A 17,150-nucleotide genomic window follows, 5' to 3' on the forward strand; every position below is an offset into this window, starting at 1 on the left:
ACATGGGGTGGCAGTGAAAACTTCCTAGTAGCACTAAGAATGGATTTTCTGCTGTAGAAATTACTTGCAACATGTTAAGATCTTCATCAGTTCAATCTCAAAGAACTCTAAGGATCAGAGACTCAAACCTAAAAGCTAAAGCTAAACCTAGTACTGATTCTTACAGCAACGTTAAGTCTTCTCCTTTGTCCAGCTCTGCAGTGTTTCGCTTGTCTGTCACTCAAATTTATGTGGCCGATTTCCCGCTCAGGAAAAAAAAACAACCAGTGTGAGTCAGTAGCTTGTCATGCCCACACGGCAAAGAAGATTATATGTTTTAAAATTCGCTTTTCCAACTTTTTCTAAAAAGCATTTCTAAAAACCGAAGAAATATGGATGCTGTAAACTTGGTGGGATTCAGTAAAGAATTAGGTGGAATACATTTCTTTTCTATTTTGCACTTGGAGGCGAAGGTTGTAATTACACATTTGATCTATTCCTATCAGTTTGTCTGATCCTCTGCTAGTATGCTGACTTTTGATGTATCCTCTAAAAAGTTATAAAAGGACTTCATAAAGTAGTTTATAAACTCTAATTTGAATGTCATTTTCCAGCAGTCTTCACTAAAGAAAAAAAGAAGCAATACCACCACCTAGTGGCAAACAATGCATCTGCAGACTATTCGCTTTTAGAAGTAGCAGAAAAAGAATTTTTTTGTAAATATAACAGATGTTTTAATCCTTAAATCCGGATATATGAATAAAAACTGAATAAAAACTGAAGGAAAATAGATAAAAATGAGTATGTAAGAAAATTATTAGTCTTCAGTTTGCAGTTACCTTTGAGGTTACTAGACTTAAAGTGGAACACTGCAGCTTAACAAATAACCAATTTTGATTGTGATTTAATAATTTCTGTTTTTGTTTGAAGACTCGTCAATGTTGGTTGGAGAAAACAAGACATTTAAATTCATAACCATGGCGTCTAGGAATGGCTTCAGTTTTAATTTATGGAATTGTTTATATTTTCTTATAAAAAATATTACAGCCGATGGTATCATCCCATTAAAGTGATGGTAACACTTTAATGGGATGCTGTTTGGTGTCTGTTGTAATCTGGAGAAAGAGAAAACGCTAAGTATACCACTGGGAAATCATTTGATTTTCAGCCACTTTACAACAGCATTTAATCAATGTTTGGCTCAAAGTGTTTGTTTATTAGGATACATAGATAAGTAAACAAATGATAAATATTTAAGAGCAAAAATCAAACGTAATTTTATGAAATAGATGTAGTATTTTTATTCTGTTAAAATAAATTTATTTTAATTAAAAATGTGAAAATACTTTTCTTTTTATTATTAATATTATTTACGTAGTAAGTTGTTGTCTTTTGAAACAACGTTTGTTATACTTTCACTTGGTGGATATTTCCAGAACGAGTTGGTTTTTCTGGGTTTTTCCAAACGCGGCAGATGTGTAAGTCCTAAACTTTCCAATAAAGAAAGAAAAAAAGAGTAGATAAAACACAACTTGCCACTATTCGCTCCTTTGTATAACATTATTTATTTATCTAATAATAATTTGTAGTTTGTAAGTTTAAACGTGTTCGGGCATTTTTAGCTGTGACGCAAACTGAAAAGTGAAAGAAATCACCGGAAATCCCCGTGTTTCTCGAGGTACGTGCCGACGCTGCAGTAGCCTACAGTTACTGTAAAACATTGCATGGGAAGAGCAGGACGCGATGGCGGACAGTTTCATCTGGTTCTCCATTTGTTGTGCCTTCTTTGTTTTATTTATCGTCAACAATGAATCACTGTAAGTAAATTTACAAAGTAAACCGAATATTCTAGCTCACGTCTGCTGCGTAGTGAGAGTGGGTTGTGTTGGGTGGGCGTTAATGCCAACTTTACCTTAGACAGTATCCATTTTGTTGTAGGATATTTATGGTTTAATGTTCGTACACGGACCGCTTAACAGTATAATTCAGTATGTAGTAGAGGGACGTTGGCTTGGGTCAAGTGTAATAAAATATTTAAGTTTCTGAAGCGTAGTAAAGTTAGTTTGAAGTTCGATATTTAACAGATATTCGATAGTCTTCCAGTTTCTGACTGTTGAGTGTGGAAAAGCAAATCAAATCGGTGTCTTAAAGTTCTGCCTCGAAGCCAGGTTTACAAAATTCTAGAGGGAAAATAACCCCCAACAAAGCAGCTACATAGATAACAATTAACATGTTTTTATATTAAATTCTCACATCCAATTACTTTCACTTTCACTTTCTTGCTTCCTTTTCAGAGCCTCCTCTTCTAACTCGTCGTGTTCTGATGGTGTCGATCCAAATGATGGCTGTTGTCTGTGTCCAGCTGGTAATTTTTCTCTCTCTCTTTCTCTCTTTCTTTCTTTCTTTCTTTCTTTCAAACTGGAATGATAAATTAAAGATCGTAAATCATTAAGATAATTTAAAATGAGTTACTTCATTATACAAAGAATCTTTAAAATAACTGTGGTTATTTTTTTTTATAAATGTCATGCTAACATTGCACACTTTATTATTATTATTATTATTGGAAACATCTGATGTGTGTGTATATATATATATATATATATATATATATATATATATATATATATATATATATATATATATATACATACATATACACACACACACCTATATATATATATATATAGGTGTGTGTGTGTGATCAATCTATACAAATAATAGACATGAAAGGTAGGCAAATTTATTTGTATAGCACATTTCATGTAAGAGACAATTCAAAGTGTTTTACATAAAACATCACAGCAGGGTGCAGAAAGCAATACAAGTGCATTAAGAAAAGATTAAAAGAAATAAAATTAATTAACAAAAACAGAAAAAAAGCTCAAATAAAATAGATAAAATGCAAGAAATAAAGTTCCAGTGTGTGGAAAGACAATATTAAAACATGATTGTAGATTTTGACTTCTAAATAAAAACTAGTGAAATGCAGCAGAGGTGGGTCTTTAACCTGGATTTAAATAAACTGAGGGTTTCAGCTGATCTGAGGCTTTCTGGGAGTTTGTTCCAGACATGTGGAGCATAGAAGCTGAATGCAGCTTCTCCATGTCTGGTTCTGACTCTGGGAACTGATAAGAGACTGGATCCAGATGACCTGAGGGTTCTGGTAGGTTCATACTGGGTCAAGAGGTCACTGATGTATTTTGGTCCTAAACCATTCAGAGCTTTATAGACCAGCAGCAGAACTTTAAAATCTGTTCTCTGACAGACCAGCAGCCAGCATAAAGACCTCAGAGCCGGACTGGTGTGATCCACTTTCTTGGTCTTAGTGAAGACTCGAGCAGCAGAGTTCTAAATAAGCTGCAGGTGTCTAATTGATTTTTAAGGTAGAACCTGTAAAAACACTGTTAGAATAATCAAGCAAACTAAAGGGGAAAGCATGGACTAGTTTTTCCAAGTCTTGCTGAGACATCAGATCTTTTACCCTTGATATATTCTTAAGGTGATAGTAGGCTGACTTTGTAATTCCCTTAATGTGTTTGTCAAAGTTACATATATATATTACATATATGTACTGTGCATATTGTATATATGTAAAGCAGGTAACTGGTGTTGTGTTTTGTTGAAATAAACCATTATAGAGCATGTGATGGTGCATCATGCTGTATTTTATGGTGGGACAGGAGCGTCATCTTGTAAGGAATGCTCTTCCATGACCTCTGTTGTTCAGTTTAGAAACTGGTTTAGATGTGTTTTTAAAGCAGGTATCTCAAACTAGTCCTGTACTACAAGTTTTAGGGGGAATCCCTGCTCCAATATACCTGATTCAAATTCTGCACAATGACCCATTAATGTGAGTTAGAATTGAGGGTCTGTCTATGCAAAATACAGCCTTAGAGCAAGTGGGAACACAATATTAAGTCTAATCAAATCTATGTATGATGTCAACTTGACATTCTGTGTGGAATAAAAAGATTGATTTTTCTTTGTATTTCTATTATTCATCTCACAACAAATTAGTTTTTTTTACAGTCTGGAGTGGTCCCATCACTGGATTTAGCAGAAGAAACATAAAAATTCACCAATTAAATATCATTCATTCATTCATTATCTTGACCGCTTAGTCCATTACTGGTTGCGGATAAGCTGGAGAGTATCCAAGCATTTTAACAGGTGGGAGGCAATTAAATATCTATAATAGTAAATATTAGCTTCTCCTAAAGCATCAGTGGCACTACTAATACTTTTTTGTCATTATTAATAAAAAATAACAGTACATATTATTTTATAAGTAATTTTGCATATTGTAATACATCATTTTATTTAAGTTGGATTATGGAATAATGGACTTAAACCCATAGAGGACAATTTGAAAGTGTAGTATTGATAATGTATATAGACTATATAAAACACTTTCAATAGTTTTAGAAGCTTTCTTGAGTAGAACCAAGTGCACCTGTTTTATGTTTTGTTTCTTTAATAAATTCTAAGAGGTAATGTAATAACTTTCATCCACTTAACTATTTCTAACAGTTTTGGTGAACAGTGAAGCTCTATGGTACAGATGTGAATGATATACAAGACAAACAGTACATGTTGGTTTTTAATGGAGTTAAAAGTTGTTTATTCCAAAAACAAACAATAAAAAACATAGTTAATCTATTGGCATTTGGACTATCCAAGGTTAACATTAAACATAGTAACTTCCGGGATATCTGCAACTTTTTCTGTTTCTACTTATGAAAAAAGGCAAATTTGCATGAGCTAAAAGTGTATTATCTGTATATTCAACAAATATTAAATGTTATATTAAACAAAGCTCTATCATCTTAGTTTTTAACTCTCCATGATTAATCATTTTAAATACGTACCTAGTTTTTTTTTTTTTTGGCATGGGTCAGTTTTATCAACATATTTTGTTCAGCCACTAATTCATGTGTTTCCATGTTGTAGGTCAACGAGTCAAACAGCGCTGCACTGCTACAAGTCAAACAGTATGTGAGCTATGTGAGAGAGGCACGTACAACGCACCCAGTAGCCTGGAGAAATGTCAACCCTGCACGTCCTGCGCACACCCCAATGGTACAAATACAGTTGGACACCACTTCTATATTTATTTATTTTATCTATTTATTTTTTGTGACTTAAATAAACAAAACCTTGACAGTAGTAACTTACTGTCAAGGTAGATGTTTTGTCTAGTTGTAGTAGGAAAAGCACAGATGCTGCTGATCATTAACAGTATTAATTGCACCTGTGTTTTTTGTCTCAGATGGCCGGATGTTCAAATGTAATCTTATTGGATTTTGGTTATCGGATAGGATCAAATCTTGAAAATGCGTTGTTCAAACATGGGACTCATGTGCGTCATTAACATTGTCACATAGAGGGAGATTCTACCCGGTCGCAATGTTATGCAGGACAATACATGCACGTATTATGTAACATGCTCCCGGTGGTTCCACTCGCAAAGCATGCAAACTGTATCTTCTACCTGTTGTTCTTCACTTGGCCGGCAGCACACACTGATCTACATGCTGGAAATCCAGATTTGGTGATTCTGAAAAACAGGATATTGGATCAGAGTGATTCAGTCCTATTTTACTTTGAACAAACGGGATAAAAGTAAGCCGGATTACGTAATCAGCCTTAAAACTTTTTTTAAAAAGTTAAAAAAAAAAAAAGAAAACACTGAATGCATGAAAAAACACCATGTTTGTGTTAAAGAAAAATAAAACTTGTTTAGATCTTTCAGCTCTTCTGATGGTTATGTGACTGTGCTATTCTTCCAGCTAATTTAGAAGAGGCTGAAGCTTGCAGCCCTGGCAGGGACACCAAGTGTCGCTGTAAGAAAGACTACTTTTGTGGCAGTGACACAGAACCCTGCAAACTCTGTCATCTCTGTACAACGTAAGTTCTGTTCCCTCTAAAATCCAAAATTAAATATCTCTGTCCTAAATTCTACTTTTACTAGAGCTACACAAATTTGTCCTGGTGTATTTGAATTTTTTTCACCCTTAATTCCCAAAATGTTGGAATGCTTTGTACAATGTAAGTTAAAACTGAATGTAATGAAAATTTCTTAAACCAACATCTTATTCACAACAGAGCACAGAAAACATCAAATGTTGAAATTGAGATATTTTACTGTTTCATGAAAAACGTCGTGAATTTGATGGAAAAATAAAAGTTGGGACGAGGTAACAAAATGCCTTTAAATATAAGCAGCAGAACAAGAAATACCTGGAGGAACATGCTGCAACTAAAAAGCTATTTGACAACAGATCAATAACATGACTTTGAAACCATAAGAGAAACCATCACTCCAAAAAAATATCACTTTACAACACTAAACAGATTCTCAAAAGATGAAGCAGAAAAGAGCACTGTAGAGAAGCAGAGTCTCTCAGAAATAAAGCTAGGTAGAGGTTCATCGTTCTGTGAATACTGTGTTTACACACTGTGGAGCAGTTTCTAAGTAATGTTCCTCAATGTAATATTGTGAAGATTTTTAATATTTCATAATCTACATTCCACAATATTAAAAGAGACTGAAAATCTGTTTGCAGCAAACAGCTGAAAGTCAGTATTTAACGTCTTTAAAACGGACGAAGCGGAAAACTTTTCTGTGGTCAGAACAAGATATTAAATTATTTTTGGAAATCATGGAAACGCTCTCGACTCGAGAGGGACAATATGTTGTTATCTGCACTTTGTTGACAAGCTTTCTTCAGCTAGCAGCTAGAATCCTGTATTAAAATAAAGAATAGGACACATTCCTCCCACAAAGGCCTGGCTGTTAATATCCTCAGCTCGCAGATGTTTACAAACTGCTGCTAAATAAAGAGGGAACGCTACATGGTGGTAAATATGGACATGTCCCAACTTTTTAGAGCAGCCATAAGATGCAAGATCAACATGTGAATAAACTGGTTCATAGAATTTACCATTGTGTTTATTTTTTAAACATATATTTAACAGTGTTCCAACTTTTGGAGGAATGGGGTTTGTATTTTGTATGGGGTTGTTTGGGTGGACAAAATTCTTATGTGTGTGGAAAGCTCTTGTACAAACTGATTTATTGACTTGCCCTTCAATACTGTTAGCATCTTTTTAAAAACCACAGATGTTAAAATGCTATTAATGTGTCTGACAGTCGTGTTTGATTTTGTTTTGCTTTAAGATGCGGTTCTGAAGGCATTAAACAAGACTGCAATGCTACCAGCGACAGAGTCTGCAATGATGAAAGTAACTGTATGCTATAGCTGAATTCATAAAGCCTAAATCATTATGGCTTCTCCTAGTTTACAACCACAACATTTCTGAACAGAAACCGTATGACTGAGTTTTATGATAACATTTTTTTCTGTTTTTCTTTTTCATTCTTGTTTTTCAGACACTGCCACAAATGTTCCAATTGTTCCAATTGTTTCAGTAGTTTTAGTTTCAGTTTTAGTTTTGATTGCTTTGATAGTGGGAGTTGGAATCTGGAGATGGAAAACACAAAGTAAGTATTTCCTCTTCTGAGTAACTAAATATATGAGAACAGTCACAAGATGTTCATCTGGTTTTCACTAGACTATAGTGGTTCAGTTTAATGTTTTATCACAAACTCTTTTTTTCTGAATGAGTTTTATATATATATATATATATATATATATATGTGTGTATGTGTGTGTTTGTGTATATATATATATATATGTATATATATTTATTTTATTTTTTTTCATTAGGGAAAAAGAAATCGATTGGAGATCAAGAACAGCAAAATGAATCTGCGATGGTAAGTTATTCTGTAGAATCTACTCAAAACTGTTCCCTCTCTAAGCATTTCCCACATTTAATAGTTGTATTTAACTGCTTTTATGCTTACTCACAAATATATGCATACACGTATATTTTAATACCTCTCTGTCTAATTTTGGCCAAGCTTCCCCTTTATGTAGGAGGAAGAGGTCAGTGTTCTTGTGAATGTCTTGCGTCTTTGTCAGTGTTGCTGTAAAGAAAGTGCAAACTGTTAATTTATTAATCTATTTTAAAAAAAATTAACGGTCATTATAATTCTGTTTAACAGGAAATGCAGGATCTTCAAGGTAAGACAGACTGAACTTGTTAACCGGAAACTTCATCCCTTATCTTCACACTTTAATTGTGTCATAATCATAATACCTCTGAAATATCAATAAACTTGTCATTTTTATTTCCCTTCATGCCAGTTCCAGATGTGGACCTCGAGCCTCTCGTGCCTGAACTTAGTGAGAAGCTTGGATGGACAGTTATGAAAGATGTAGCAATAAGTAGCAAGATATCAAAAATTGCCATTGATAATTGTGTACGAAACCACCAAGGGAACAGCCAAGAGCAGACTTGTGAGCTACTAGGGATATGGATAGAGAAGGTGGGCCATGGTGGCTCAAGGGAGTTGATCAGAATCCTTCGAAAATTGGAAAAAAAAGCCACAGCAGACAAGGTTTTAGATATGTTGATGCGTAATGAATAAATGTGCTTATTGGAGCACTTTTTAAAGATTTGCAACATTCAAGTTGTGATGTTTACATAAGATTTTAAAACAAATTTTTTTATGTATCTAAAATGTGTGCGCCTGTCTTTACTTGAAGCTGTAAAAACAAGTTGAGATTAGTGAAAGGCTGGTGTGGTTGGTAATAAACAACTGACTTTAAAGAATCCCCATTACTTCCTGAATAAAATCATAGATGGACAGGCTTTAGGACAGTTTTCTTCGTACTTTGTAAGAGTTGAAAAATATTTAACAAGATTATGTTGCATGTATTAAAGATGTAAAATCCATATTTGTAACGTTACAGCCGCATTGGTCAGTTGAGAAAGTTGTCATTCATCAGTGAGGACTTCCATAGATTGTATGTTGTGCTCAATAAATGAAATTAAAATGTGTCATATACATTTTGGCTCTTTTCTTGCATGTCATTTTTAGATCTTCTGATGCTCATATACAGTACGATTTTTAGTTAAATATTAGTTCTTATCTTTAAAGTATAATACTGAAAGTGCGGTCCAGAACCCATACTTTCCCCAAATGTCTTTCTTTACGTAGTTTTTTTTTTTTTCCTATTTATCAGATGTTTATTTTCTTTTTTGTTGATGAAGCTGATATCAGTTACCTGGTCAAATTATCCAAAAACTATCAAGGCACATCAAACAATAGTGACAAGATAGTTTAAATCCAACAAAATGCAGCTCTGTTTCAGAAATCAACAATTTAGGTTTCTAACATTTACCTAACTGCCTCAGTTTTACCTGGAGAATATATTCAACTAAAGAAAATAAACATGTAAACTATAATTAGTAACACCAATAAACAATACTACTTTGTATACTTACTGGTTCCAATTCCCATTTTCAAATGGCTTGTTCTGTTTAAAAAAACCAAAAGATTTTTTACAGGAACAAATTGCCTTTTTAAGAAACCACAAGCACAAAGCGTGCATTTGCAGTAAAAAAAAAATTACTCTTCTCAAACTCACCTATCAGTTTATCGGTCAATCTTGTTAATACATCTAAAGAATTGAATACAGTAAATATACAGACGTGGACAAAATTGTTGGTACCCTTCGGTTAATGAAAGAAAAACTCAGTGGTCACATAAATAACTTGAATCTAACAAAAGTAATAAAAATTCTATTAAATTTAACCAATGAAAGTCAGACATTGCTTTTCATCTATGCTTCAACAGAATTATTTTAAAAAAATAAACTCATGAAACAGGCCTGGACCAAAAATTATTGTACCCATAACTTAATATTTTGTTGCACAACCTTTTGAGGCAATCACTCCAATCAAACCATTCCTGTAACTGTTAATGAGATTTCTGCACCTCTCAGCAGGTATTTTGGCCCACTCCTCATAAGCAAACTGCTTCAGTTGTCTCAGGTTTGAAGGGAGCCTTTTCCAGACGGCATGTTTCTGCTCCTTTCAAAGATGCTCAATAGGATTTCGGTCAGGGCTCATAGAAGGCCACTTTAGAATAGTCCAATGTTTTCCTCTTAGCCATTCTTGGGTGTTTTAACTGTGTATTTTGGGTCATTGTCCTGTTCTAAGACCCATGACCTGCGACCGAGACCAAGCTTTCTGACACTGGCCAGCACATTTCTCTCCAGAATCCCTTGATAGTCTTGAGATTTCATTGTACCTGCACAGATTCAAGACACCCTGTGCCAGATGCAGCAAAGCAGCCCCAGAACATAACAGCCTTCTCCATGTTTCACAGTAGGGACGGTGTTCTATTCTTCACATGCTTCATTTTTCCATCTGTAAACAGAGCTGATGTGCCTTGGCAAAAAGTTCCATTTTTGTCTAATATGTCCATAGGACATTCTCCTAGAAGCTTTGTGGTTTGTCAATATGTAGTTTGGCAAATTCCAATCTGGCTTTTTTATGATTTGTTTTCAACAATGGTGGCCTCTTTTTTCGTCTACCATTAAGTCCACTTTAGCTCCACAACGACTGATGGTGTGATCTGACACTGATGTTCCTTGAGCTTGAAGTTCACCTTTAATCTCTTTTAGAAGTTTTTGTGGGCTCTTTTTATACCATTCGTCTTATCCGTCTCTTTGATTTGTCATCAACTTTCCTCCTGCAGCCACGTCCAGGGAGGTTGGCTACAGTCCCATGGATCTTAAATTTCTGAATAATATGTGCAACTGTAGTCACAGGAATATCAAGCTGCTTGGAGATGGTCTTATAGCCTTTACCTTTAACATGCTTGTCTATAATTTTCTTTCTAATCTCCTGAGACAACTCTTTCCTTTGCTTACGCTGGTCCATGTTGAGTGTGGTACACACCATGTCACCAAACAGCACAGTGACTACCTGTAGCCCTATATATAAGCCCACTGACTGATTACAAGATTGTAGACACCTGTGATGCTAATTAGTGGACACACCTTGGATTAACATGTCCCTTTGGTCACATTATTTTCAGTCTTTTCTAGGAGTACCATCATTTTTGTCCAGGCCTATTTCATGAGTGTATTTTTTTTAAATAATTCTGTTGAAGCATGGTTGAAAAGCAATGTCTGACTTTCATTGGTTAAATTTCATAGAATTTTTATTTATTATGACTTTTGTCAGATTCAAGTTGTTTCTGTGACAATTGTGTTTTTCTTTCATTAACCAAAGGGTACCAACAATTTTGTCCACGTCTGCATGACCGGATTTGTTGCATAATTCAGGTTCCACCTTCTGTACAATACTGATCAATTAGTGCTGACAAGATGTAAATTTGGTAGTTGATGGAAAAAAAATCAGTTTGAACTTATATCTTTTTATAAGATTTTAGTAATTGGGTGTGTACAAAAGACATTATTGGTTTATTAAAAAAGTCAGAGGTTGGTGTGTGTGTGTTAATGAGCTGAGATTTTAATATAAACTTGTCAGGATTCAACATGATCAGCTCATCCTTTCATACAATGTTGTTCTATTATTCTAGCGAGTGCTCTGCAGTGGTGTTTTGGCGCTGCATCATGAAGGACGCCTCGTGTCTTGACACTTCTGCCAGTTATGAACAATTCATCTCATCCACTGTACAGCATCATCCATAGACAGAGGAGCAGCTTCATAGACTGATAGAAGGAGATCCTTCCTCCCCCATGCCATGAGACGTTTTACTCCACTTAAGGGAGATAAAGAGGAACAGTAAATAAGTAAAACAATAAACATTAGTGTTTGCACCTTATCTCATACATTTACAGCATATTTGTTAGTTATTTAATGCAGCATATTATGTACTTTTGTGATGAGGTTGCTATTTTTTCCTTTAATAGGCTCCCAACATGATTTTCAACAAAAGCGTTTTCTTATTTCTAATGTACAGTAAAATGCATAGATGTAATGCAAATTAACTGAGGCAAAACTACAAGTTTGATTTTGTTTTTTGATTTTGCTTTTTACCACGGCAGCTCAGAAAGTCCTGTTTTGGTAAGCAGGGGAGTCTGGGCGGTCTTTCTCTCCATGGGTGGAGCACACAGTCAGGAAATGTTTCACAAAGAGTGTAATCCCGTCCCTGAGCTGCGTGATGACCCGCCACATACCCGAGCATCATGAACTTCCACCGAAACGACGAACAGGTAGATTTATCAACTTTACACTCAAAGAGCATCCCGCTTCTCTAAACTTGTAGACCGGCTAATAGTAGCCCATAAACTCAAGCTGATGAACATGCAGTTGTTTCATCCGAATTATGTAAGACCTTTCTCCGGGGAGCATTTTAGCTGCTGACAATTGTTGTTAAACTCCACGCAGCATCCATCAACACAGGACCGTTTGTTAGCTGACCGGGCTGTGACTCATTTGTCTGGAAAAATGTTTGTCTGCCGCAGTATTTCCATGATGAGCAGCTTTCTGTTTTGTTGCTAAGACAACAGAAAGGTTTGCCATTAACACGACTACGTCTGTACACACAGACAGGCCATAACGGAAGATAACGTAGGCGTAATATAGTTACTGTATAGATGCCGAAATCTTTCAACGTAAAAAGTTTCATTCTGTCGGGTTTTGATTGGTGGAATCTGAGATGTTCAGAAAATGACAGAGATTCGGCTCTTTTCAACGATTCAGCTCTTTCGGCTCTTATGGTTTCCAAATGGCTCTTTATTTAAATTGATTACATTATTAAGGCGGTTCATTCCCATAGTCCACAGAGAACTTGGTTCTTGCCACCGCAAGAACCATTCATTATTGCTTTACTTGAGATATATATATATATATATATATATATATATATATATATATATATATATATATATATATATATATATATATACATATATATATATATATATATATATATATTAGGGATACCATGGATGCACAATATTGGATTTTTGGTAATGTGTAATGTTAGTGAAACAGTTCATTTTTATTCACTTAATTGAACTGAATGAAAATTACTCTGTTGTTTCACAAAACAGAGCACACTGCAGCGTGTGTATATACATTTGTCAGTGTCCGTTTTCTGGGACACCGATAACAGTGACCGCACAGAGCTCGGGCGCTCCTCTGCATTACTTTGCAATAGTCTGATTAGCCAGCTCTAGGATAAGATATCCTATTACTGTCATAAAATGTTGAGGTTTAAAAGAAAAAAAAAAGTCCAAATTCAATAAAAATCAACCTTTAACATTGTTCAAACTATTTGAGAATAGTTTTTATATGTTCTGCTTTGTGAATATAACAAAAAAATTTAATACATGAAAAGGTTTCAGCAGGGCCTCTGGCTCAGTGTTTGTTTGGTGGAAAGAAACCGTTTAGTGTTGGAAAGCTTCCCAGAGAGTAAGTCATGGGAAGTTTCCCTGGTTCTGTGGCCTCACATACATACTCCACGACTGTTTTCATCTTCAGGCCTCAGTGACAGAAGAGTTCATCTTATGCTGTTACAGTGAGCTCATGCATACTTCCCTTCTTGTGCTTGTCAGAGGAAGTTGTATGTTGAGCACACTTTGACTTTAACATGACAGTGACAGTATTTTCAGTAATTTAATTAATCAAGAGTAAAGCATTCATGTTGCATCTTTACTTTTAGCTTGAAGCAAGTGTCTTTTTTTGCACATCCTGCACTATTTAGACACAGGGCTAAATTCTATTTCATGTTTGAACCATACGCAACAGATTTAAGTAATTTCCTTTTTTGCACAATTGCATTATTTCTTGATTAATCTGATTACATCCAGGAAGGAAGGTAATAACTCAATGTGAGTATTTTCAACATTGTTTTACAAAAATCTTGACTTCATGGAGTGCAGTCTTTTCTTCACTTATGTTGGATAAAATGTTAGCAGGATGTAAATGTTAAGTGGCATAATGTGTGGTAGCTGGAGGGTGTGAGAGAGGGGCGATGTTCTTCTGCAGAGCTCAATCTTCCTTCCTCATATGTTGCAAAGTCTGATAATGGACAAGTGCGTCACTCAGCACACTGCCTCTATTTTTAGTGGTACAGTCTGTTCTTTTTGCAGTGGGTGGTGCATTTTTAAAGAAGCTGTTTTTTTCTTTTTTTTAATATTTGCATTGTCTCATATCCACAATTCATGTTTTTGTTTCAGGATTGGAGTTCCAGCAATCTTGACTGCTGCAAGGCCCTTAATCGTGCATGTTAGAAACCAGCTGAAGATGCAGGGGGCCATTGCCCGAGTGTGTGTGGTGGTCGCCGCTGCTATATTAAACCATCCCTTGCTCTTTCCTCAAGAAAACACCACACTCCCAGAGCAAGATGAAGAGCTAATGGCTCGAATGAGGGAGCATGAGGAGCGGCTGGAAATGGAGCAGGCCAAGCTGGAAAAAGAGCTGTCACAGCTGGACTCCAAGCAGGAGGAAACCAGCTCAAATGAAGGTTATAGTTGGTACTTTTGGAACACTTTGTTTTTTATGATATTCTTCACTATTGAGATGTTCAAGGTGAATCTCGCTGACGCAGAAATCCGGCTAGCTGAGGAGGAAGATGTGATTTCAGAGAGTGGATCCATCACCCCCAGAATGATGGTACTCGATAAGAACATCCTGAGGAACTTCTGTGATAAATGCACGTACACTTCAGCCCATGAAAACTGGAGGGTGAGGGAGTTTGTCGAAGGTTTTGCTGATGACTTGTTGGAGTCGCTTAGAAGCATGTGTGACAGGGAAGCAGACATGGAAGTCAGTGACTTTGTTGGTATTGGAAGCATGTTTGAGTCTTGGGCGGTGTGCAAGCCTCTCATGTGTGACCTTATAGTGCCTTTTTCGCCCCCTGATCCACACTCTTTCCAGTACCACCTGTGGTGCAGCCCCTCCAGTGATTTACCTCCAAACATGCAGGGCTGCGGCAAAATAAAGGTGACCAAGTTTGGGGAGAGTGAGGAGAGCTGCCTCTGTGGCTCCGCTAACCTGGGAGAGGACATGCTGTGTTTGTTGCACAGCAGAAATGATAGAGTCAAAGTGAGCCACAGCCCTGATGAACTGCTGTGCTCCAGAAACACACATTTCTTAGCCAAAGATCAAGTCATGAGATGGTTTCAGATCTCTGTAACCAAAGCATGGGGACGCATCTCTCACAAATACAATTTTGAAGTCACGTTTCGCAGCCTGGATGCAACTGGTGCTTTAAAGATCAGATTCTGCTCAGGAAAAGTCATCGTGCTAAACATCATTCCAGCGGTTCAGCTAGAAGACACAGATGCTTATTTTGTCTCACACTTTCCATCAGATTCTGATTACTGCCCTGACCCTTACTGGCATCTGTCGTTAGCTGTCTACGAGAGGAATTTGCTAAAATATTTTGCCAAACGCCTACCACAAAATTCCTGTCATTTACAATGCCTCCAGATCATTACTTTCCTCCACAGAAAGCAGTCTGGGCTAACAGGAAAAAGTGCCCTCAGGAGTTATCACATCAAGACTGCTCTACTACACTTGCTGCTGAGCAGAAGGACCATAGTGTGGAGTGCTGAAAATCTGGAACAGAGGCTTCAAGATGTGCTCAGCTTCCTGCAAAGGAGCCTCCACGAGAAGAGACTTCACCATGCTCTGATTGGGAATAGCAAAGTGCCAGAGGAAATACAGATTCCTCAAATAATTTGCAAAGCAGAGCCCATCAACCTGTTTAGGTCTTTGGTGCTGCAGAGGAAGCTTTATGCAGCAACAGTTGGGCATTTCCAGGAAATGTTGAGAAACGCACCTGCACTCATACACGAATACACACCTCACTTATTAAATGGCAGTTTACATCATAGCCTGGATGAAAGTTTATGAGTGCTGGTTACGCTCATTGCCAGTCACTTCTTTATATACCAGATAGTGTTGATGAAACTGTTAAATGTGTTTCTACAGCCGTTATTTCGACTGCAGCTGATACCTAATCTTGTAGTGGTTTTGCTGCCACTGCTTTCTTAGGTCTAAAGCTAAACCGTTTGAGGGTTTGATCTTACTCATTTTTACACAAAGGATGATGCTTTTACTAAATATTTTTCCAAGAAATACCTCATTTTGTACCAATCTAAAATGGGAGCTGTTTAAACAATACAGCAGTGGTTTGTTTATTTAACTGTTTCAATTCTGACGGCAGCTATTCAGTGTGGCAATGGTTAAAAATAGATTTTATTGCATCCTGGAGTTATCTTTTCCCTTCCTTTTCCTGAAATATTTTCACTGTTGATGTCAGGTCTTTGGTAATGAATCAGTTAATCCATTTGGACAACCCTATATTACATTATGGTAAAACATAATGTTTATGGATTTTTAACCAAAAACCATAAAGTTCAGGTTCTGGCAAGTCATTACAAATGGATTTTTTATTTTACATTATTAATACATGTTAAAACAGATTATTGAAAAAACTCAGGATTATTATACTTTAATTACCTTTGTGACATTTCAAACAATGATATCAAAATACCTCCTATGGTGCTAGCTATATTTTTTATTTTCAGATGTACCCTAAATGTTAATCTTTATTATCTTAAAAACAAACATGACTCATCAAGAATGTAAACAGACAGCTGTGGGGTTTTGGTGAGTGTTTTCTACAGACCACAGTCATAGTCTGGTTTTCCATCAGCAACAGTCTTGTAGGTCTTGAAGGTTTCCATACTTGATGCATAGCTGCTTTAACAGCCAGGTCCTCTAGCATGTGTTCTGTCCACTAGCATGAGCTCACTGGCCTCATTAAACCACACAATTAAAGGACAAAAATTGATTGGATGCACAAGGTGGGATTTTTTTTTTTTTAGATTTAACTAAGGGTATACATTTTAATATATTGCTGTATAGCAGATTTTGATGATCTCTGTTTATTTACTTGGGAACATTCAAAGGTTAGTGTTTTAAGGCTCCCAAAATCGCAGTTCAATGTGAACGAAACATCTAAATGAAAGGAAACAATAGGGGAAAAACACACACACATACTAAACTGTAAACTAATCTGTGTGGACAAGACCTCACACAGAGATGGGCTCCCCACTACCATGAGCCTCTCACAGGCTCTGTATAGCCAATATTCACCTGAAAAGTCATAAAACCACAAAGTCTCAGACTACAAAGCTGCAATAGCTATCTGAAAAGCCCCGACTTTGAAACATGGTGCCACAATTGGAGTAGAAGGTACCTTTACTTAAGGTTCATTAAAATATGAAGCAACAGTGTTTGAATGTTTGGGGAAAGGAAAAAAA

At 36.2% G+C, this 17,150-nt stretch overlaps 2 protein-coding genes across 4 annotated transcripts; both read left to right on the forward strand.

The window, feature by feature from the left end:
- The first annotated feature begins 1,616 nt into the window (after positions 1–1,616).
- fas (Fas cell surface death receptor) lies at positions 1,617–8,901 on the forward strand. 2 transcript variants are annotated; one of them, XM_042011105.1, is made up of 9 exons: positions 1,617–1,796; positions 2,274–2,344; positions 4,933–5,061; positions 5,772–5,889; positions 7,163–7,233; positions 7,376–7,486; positions 7,713–7,762; positions 8,054–8,072; positions 8,196–8,901. In XM_042011105.1, exons 1-9 carry the CDS (start codon positions 1,723–1,725, stop codon positions 8,477–8,479), a joined length of 927 nt encoding a protein of 308 aa, XP_041867039.1. In that variant the 5' UTR covers positions 1,617–1,722; the 3' UTR covers positions 8,480–8,901. The 2 variants fall into 2 exon arrangements, with proteins under 2 accessions (XP_041867039.1, XP_041867040.1); XM_042011106.1 differs by having other exon boundaries at positions 7,163–7,227.
- A 2,830-nt stretch (positions 8,902–11,731) lies between these two features.
- Positions 11,732–16,860, forward strand: LOC121656040 (inositol 1,4,5-trisphosphate receptor interacting protein). 2 transcript variants are annotated; one of them, XM_042011020.1, is made up of 3 exons: positions 11,732–12,083; positions 14,055–14,341; positions 14,426–16,860. In XM_042011020.1, the coding sequence occupies exons 2-3, from the start codon at positions 14,122–14,124 to the stop codon at positions 15,733–15,735; spliced, it is 1,530 nt and encodes a 509-aa protein (XP_041866954.1). In that variant the 5' UTR covers positions 11,732–12,083; positions 14,055–14,121; the 3' UTR covers positions 15,736–16,860. The 2 variants fall into 2 exon arrangements, with proteins under 2 accessions (XP_041866954.1, XP_041866953.1); XM_042011019.1 differs by having other exon boundaries at positions 11,736–12,083; positions 14,055–16,860.
- The last annotated feature ends 290 nt before the right edge of the window (positions 16,861–17,150 follow it).

Source organism: Melanotaenia boesemani, chromosome 16 (genome assembly GCF_017639745.1).
Source record: "Melanotaenia boesemani isolate fMelBoe1 chromosome 16, fMelBoe1.pri, whole genome shotgun sequence".
In the NCBI taxonomy this organism is placed as follows: domain Eukaryota; kingdom Metazoa; phylum Chordata; class Actinopteri; order Atheriniformes; family Melanotaeniidae; genus Melanotaenia; species Melanotaenia boesemani.

What these genes read in the sequence shown, in the direction of transcription:
- fas (XM_042011105.1), top strand. Translation starts at nt 1,723, where the DNA reads ATGGCGGACAGTTTCATCTGGTTCTCCATTTGTTGTGCCTTCTTTGTT. An exon ending in GTCCTGCGCACACCCCAATG is followed by an intron (nt 5,062 to 5,771) that starts GTACAAATACAG and finishes CTATTCTTCCAG; the next exon opens with CTAATTTAGAAGAGGCTGAA. An exon ending in CTCTGTCATCTCTGTACAAC is followed by an intron (nt 5,890 to 7,162) that starts GTAAGTTCTGTT and finishes TTTTGCTTTAAG; the next exon opens with ATGCGGTTCTGAAGGCATTA.
- LOC121656040 (XM_042011019.1), top strand. Translation starts at nt 14,122, where the DNA reads ATGCAGGGGGCCATTGCCCGAGTGTGTGTGGTGGTCGCCGCTGCTATA.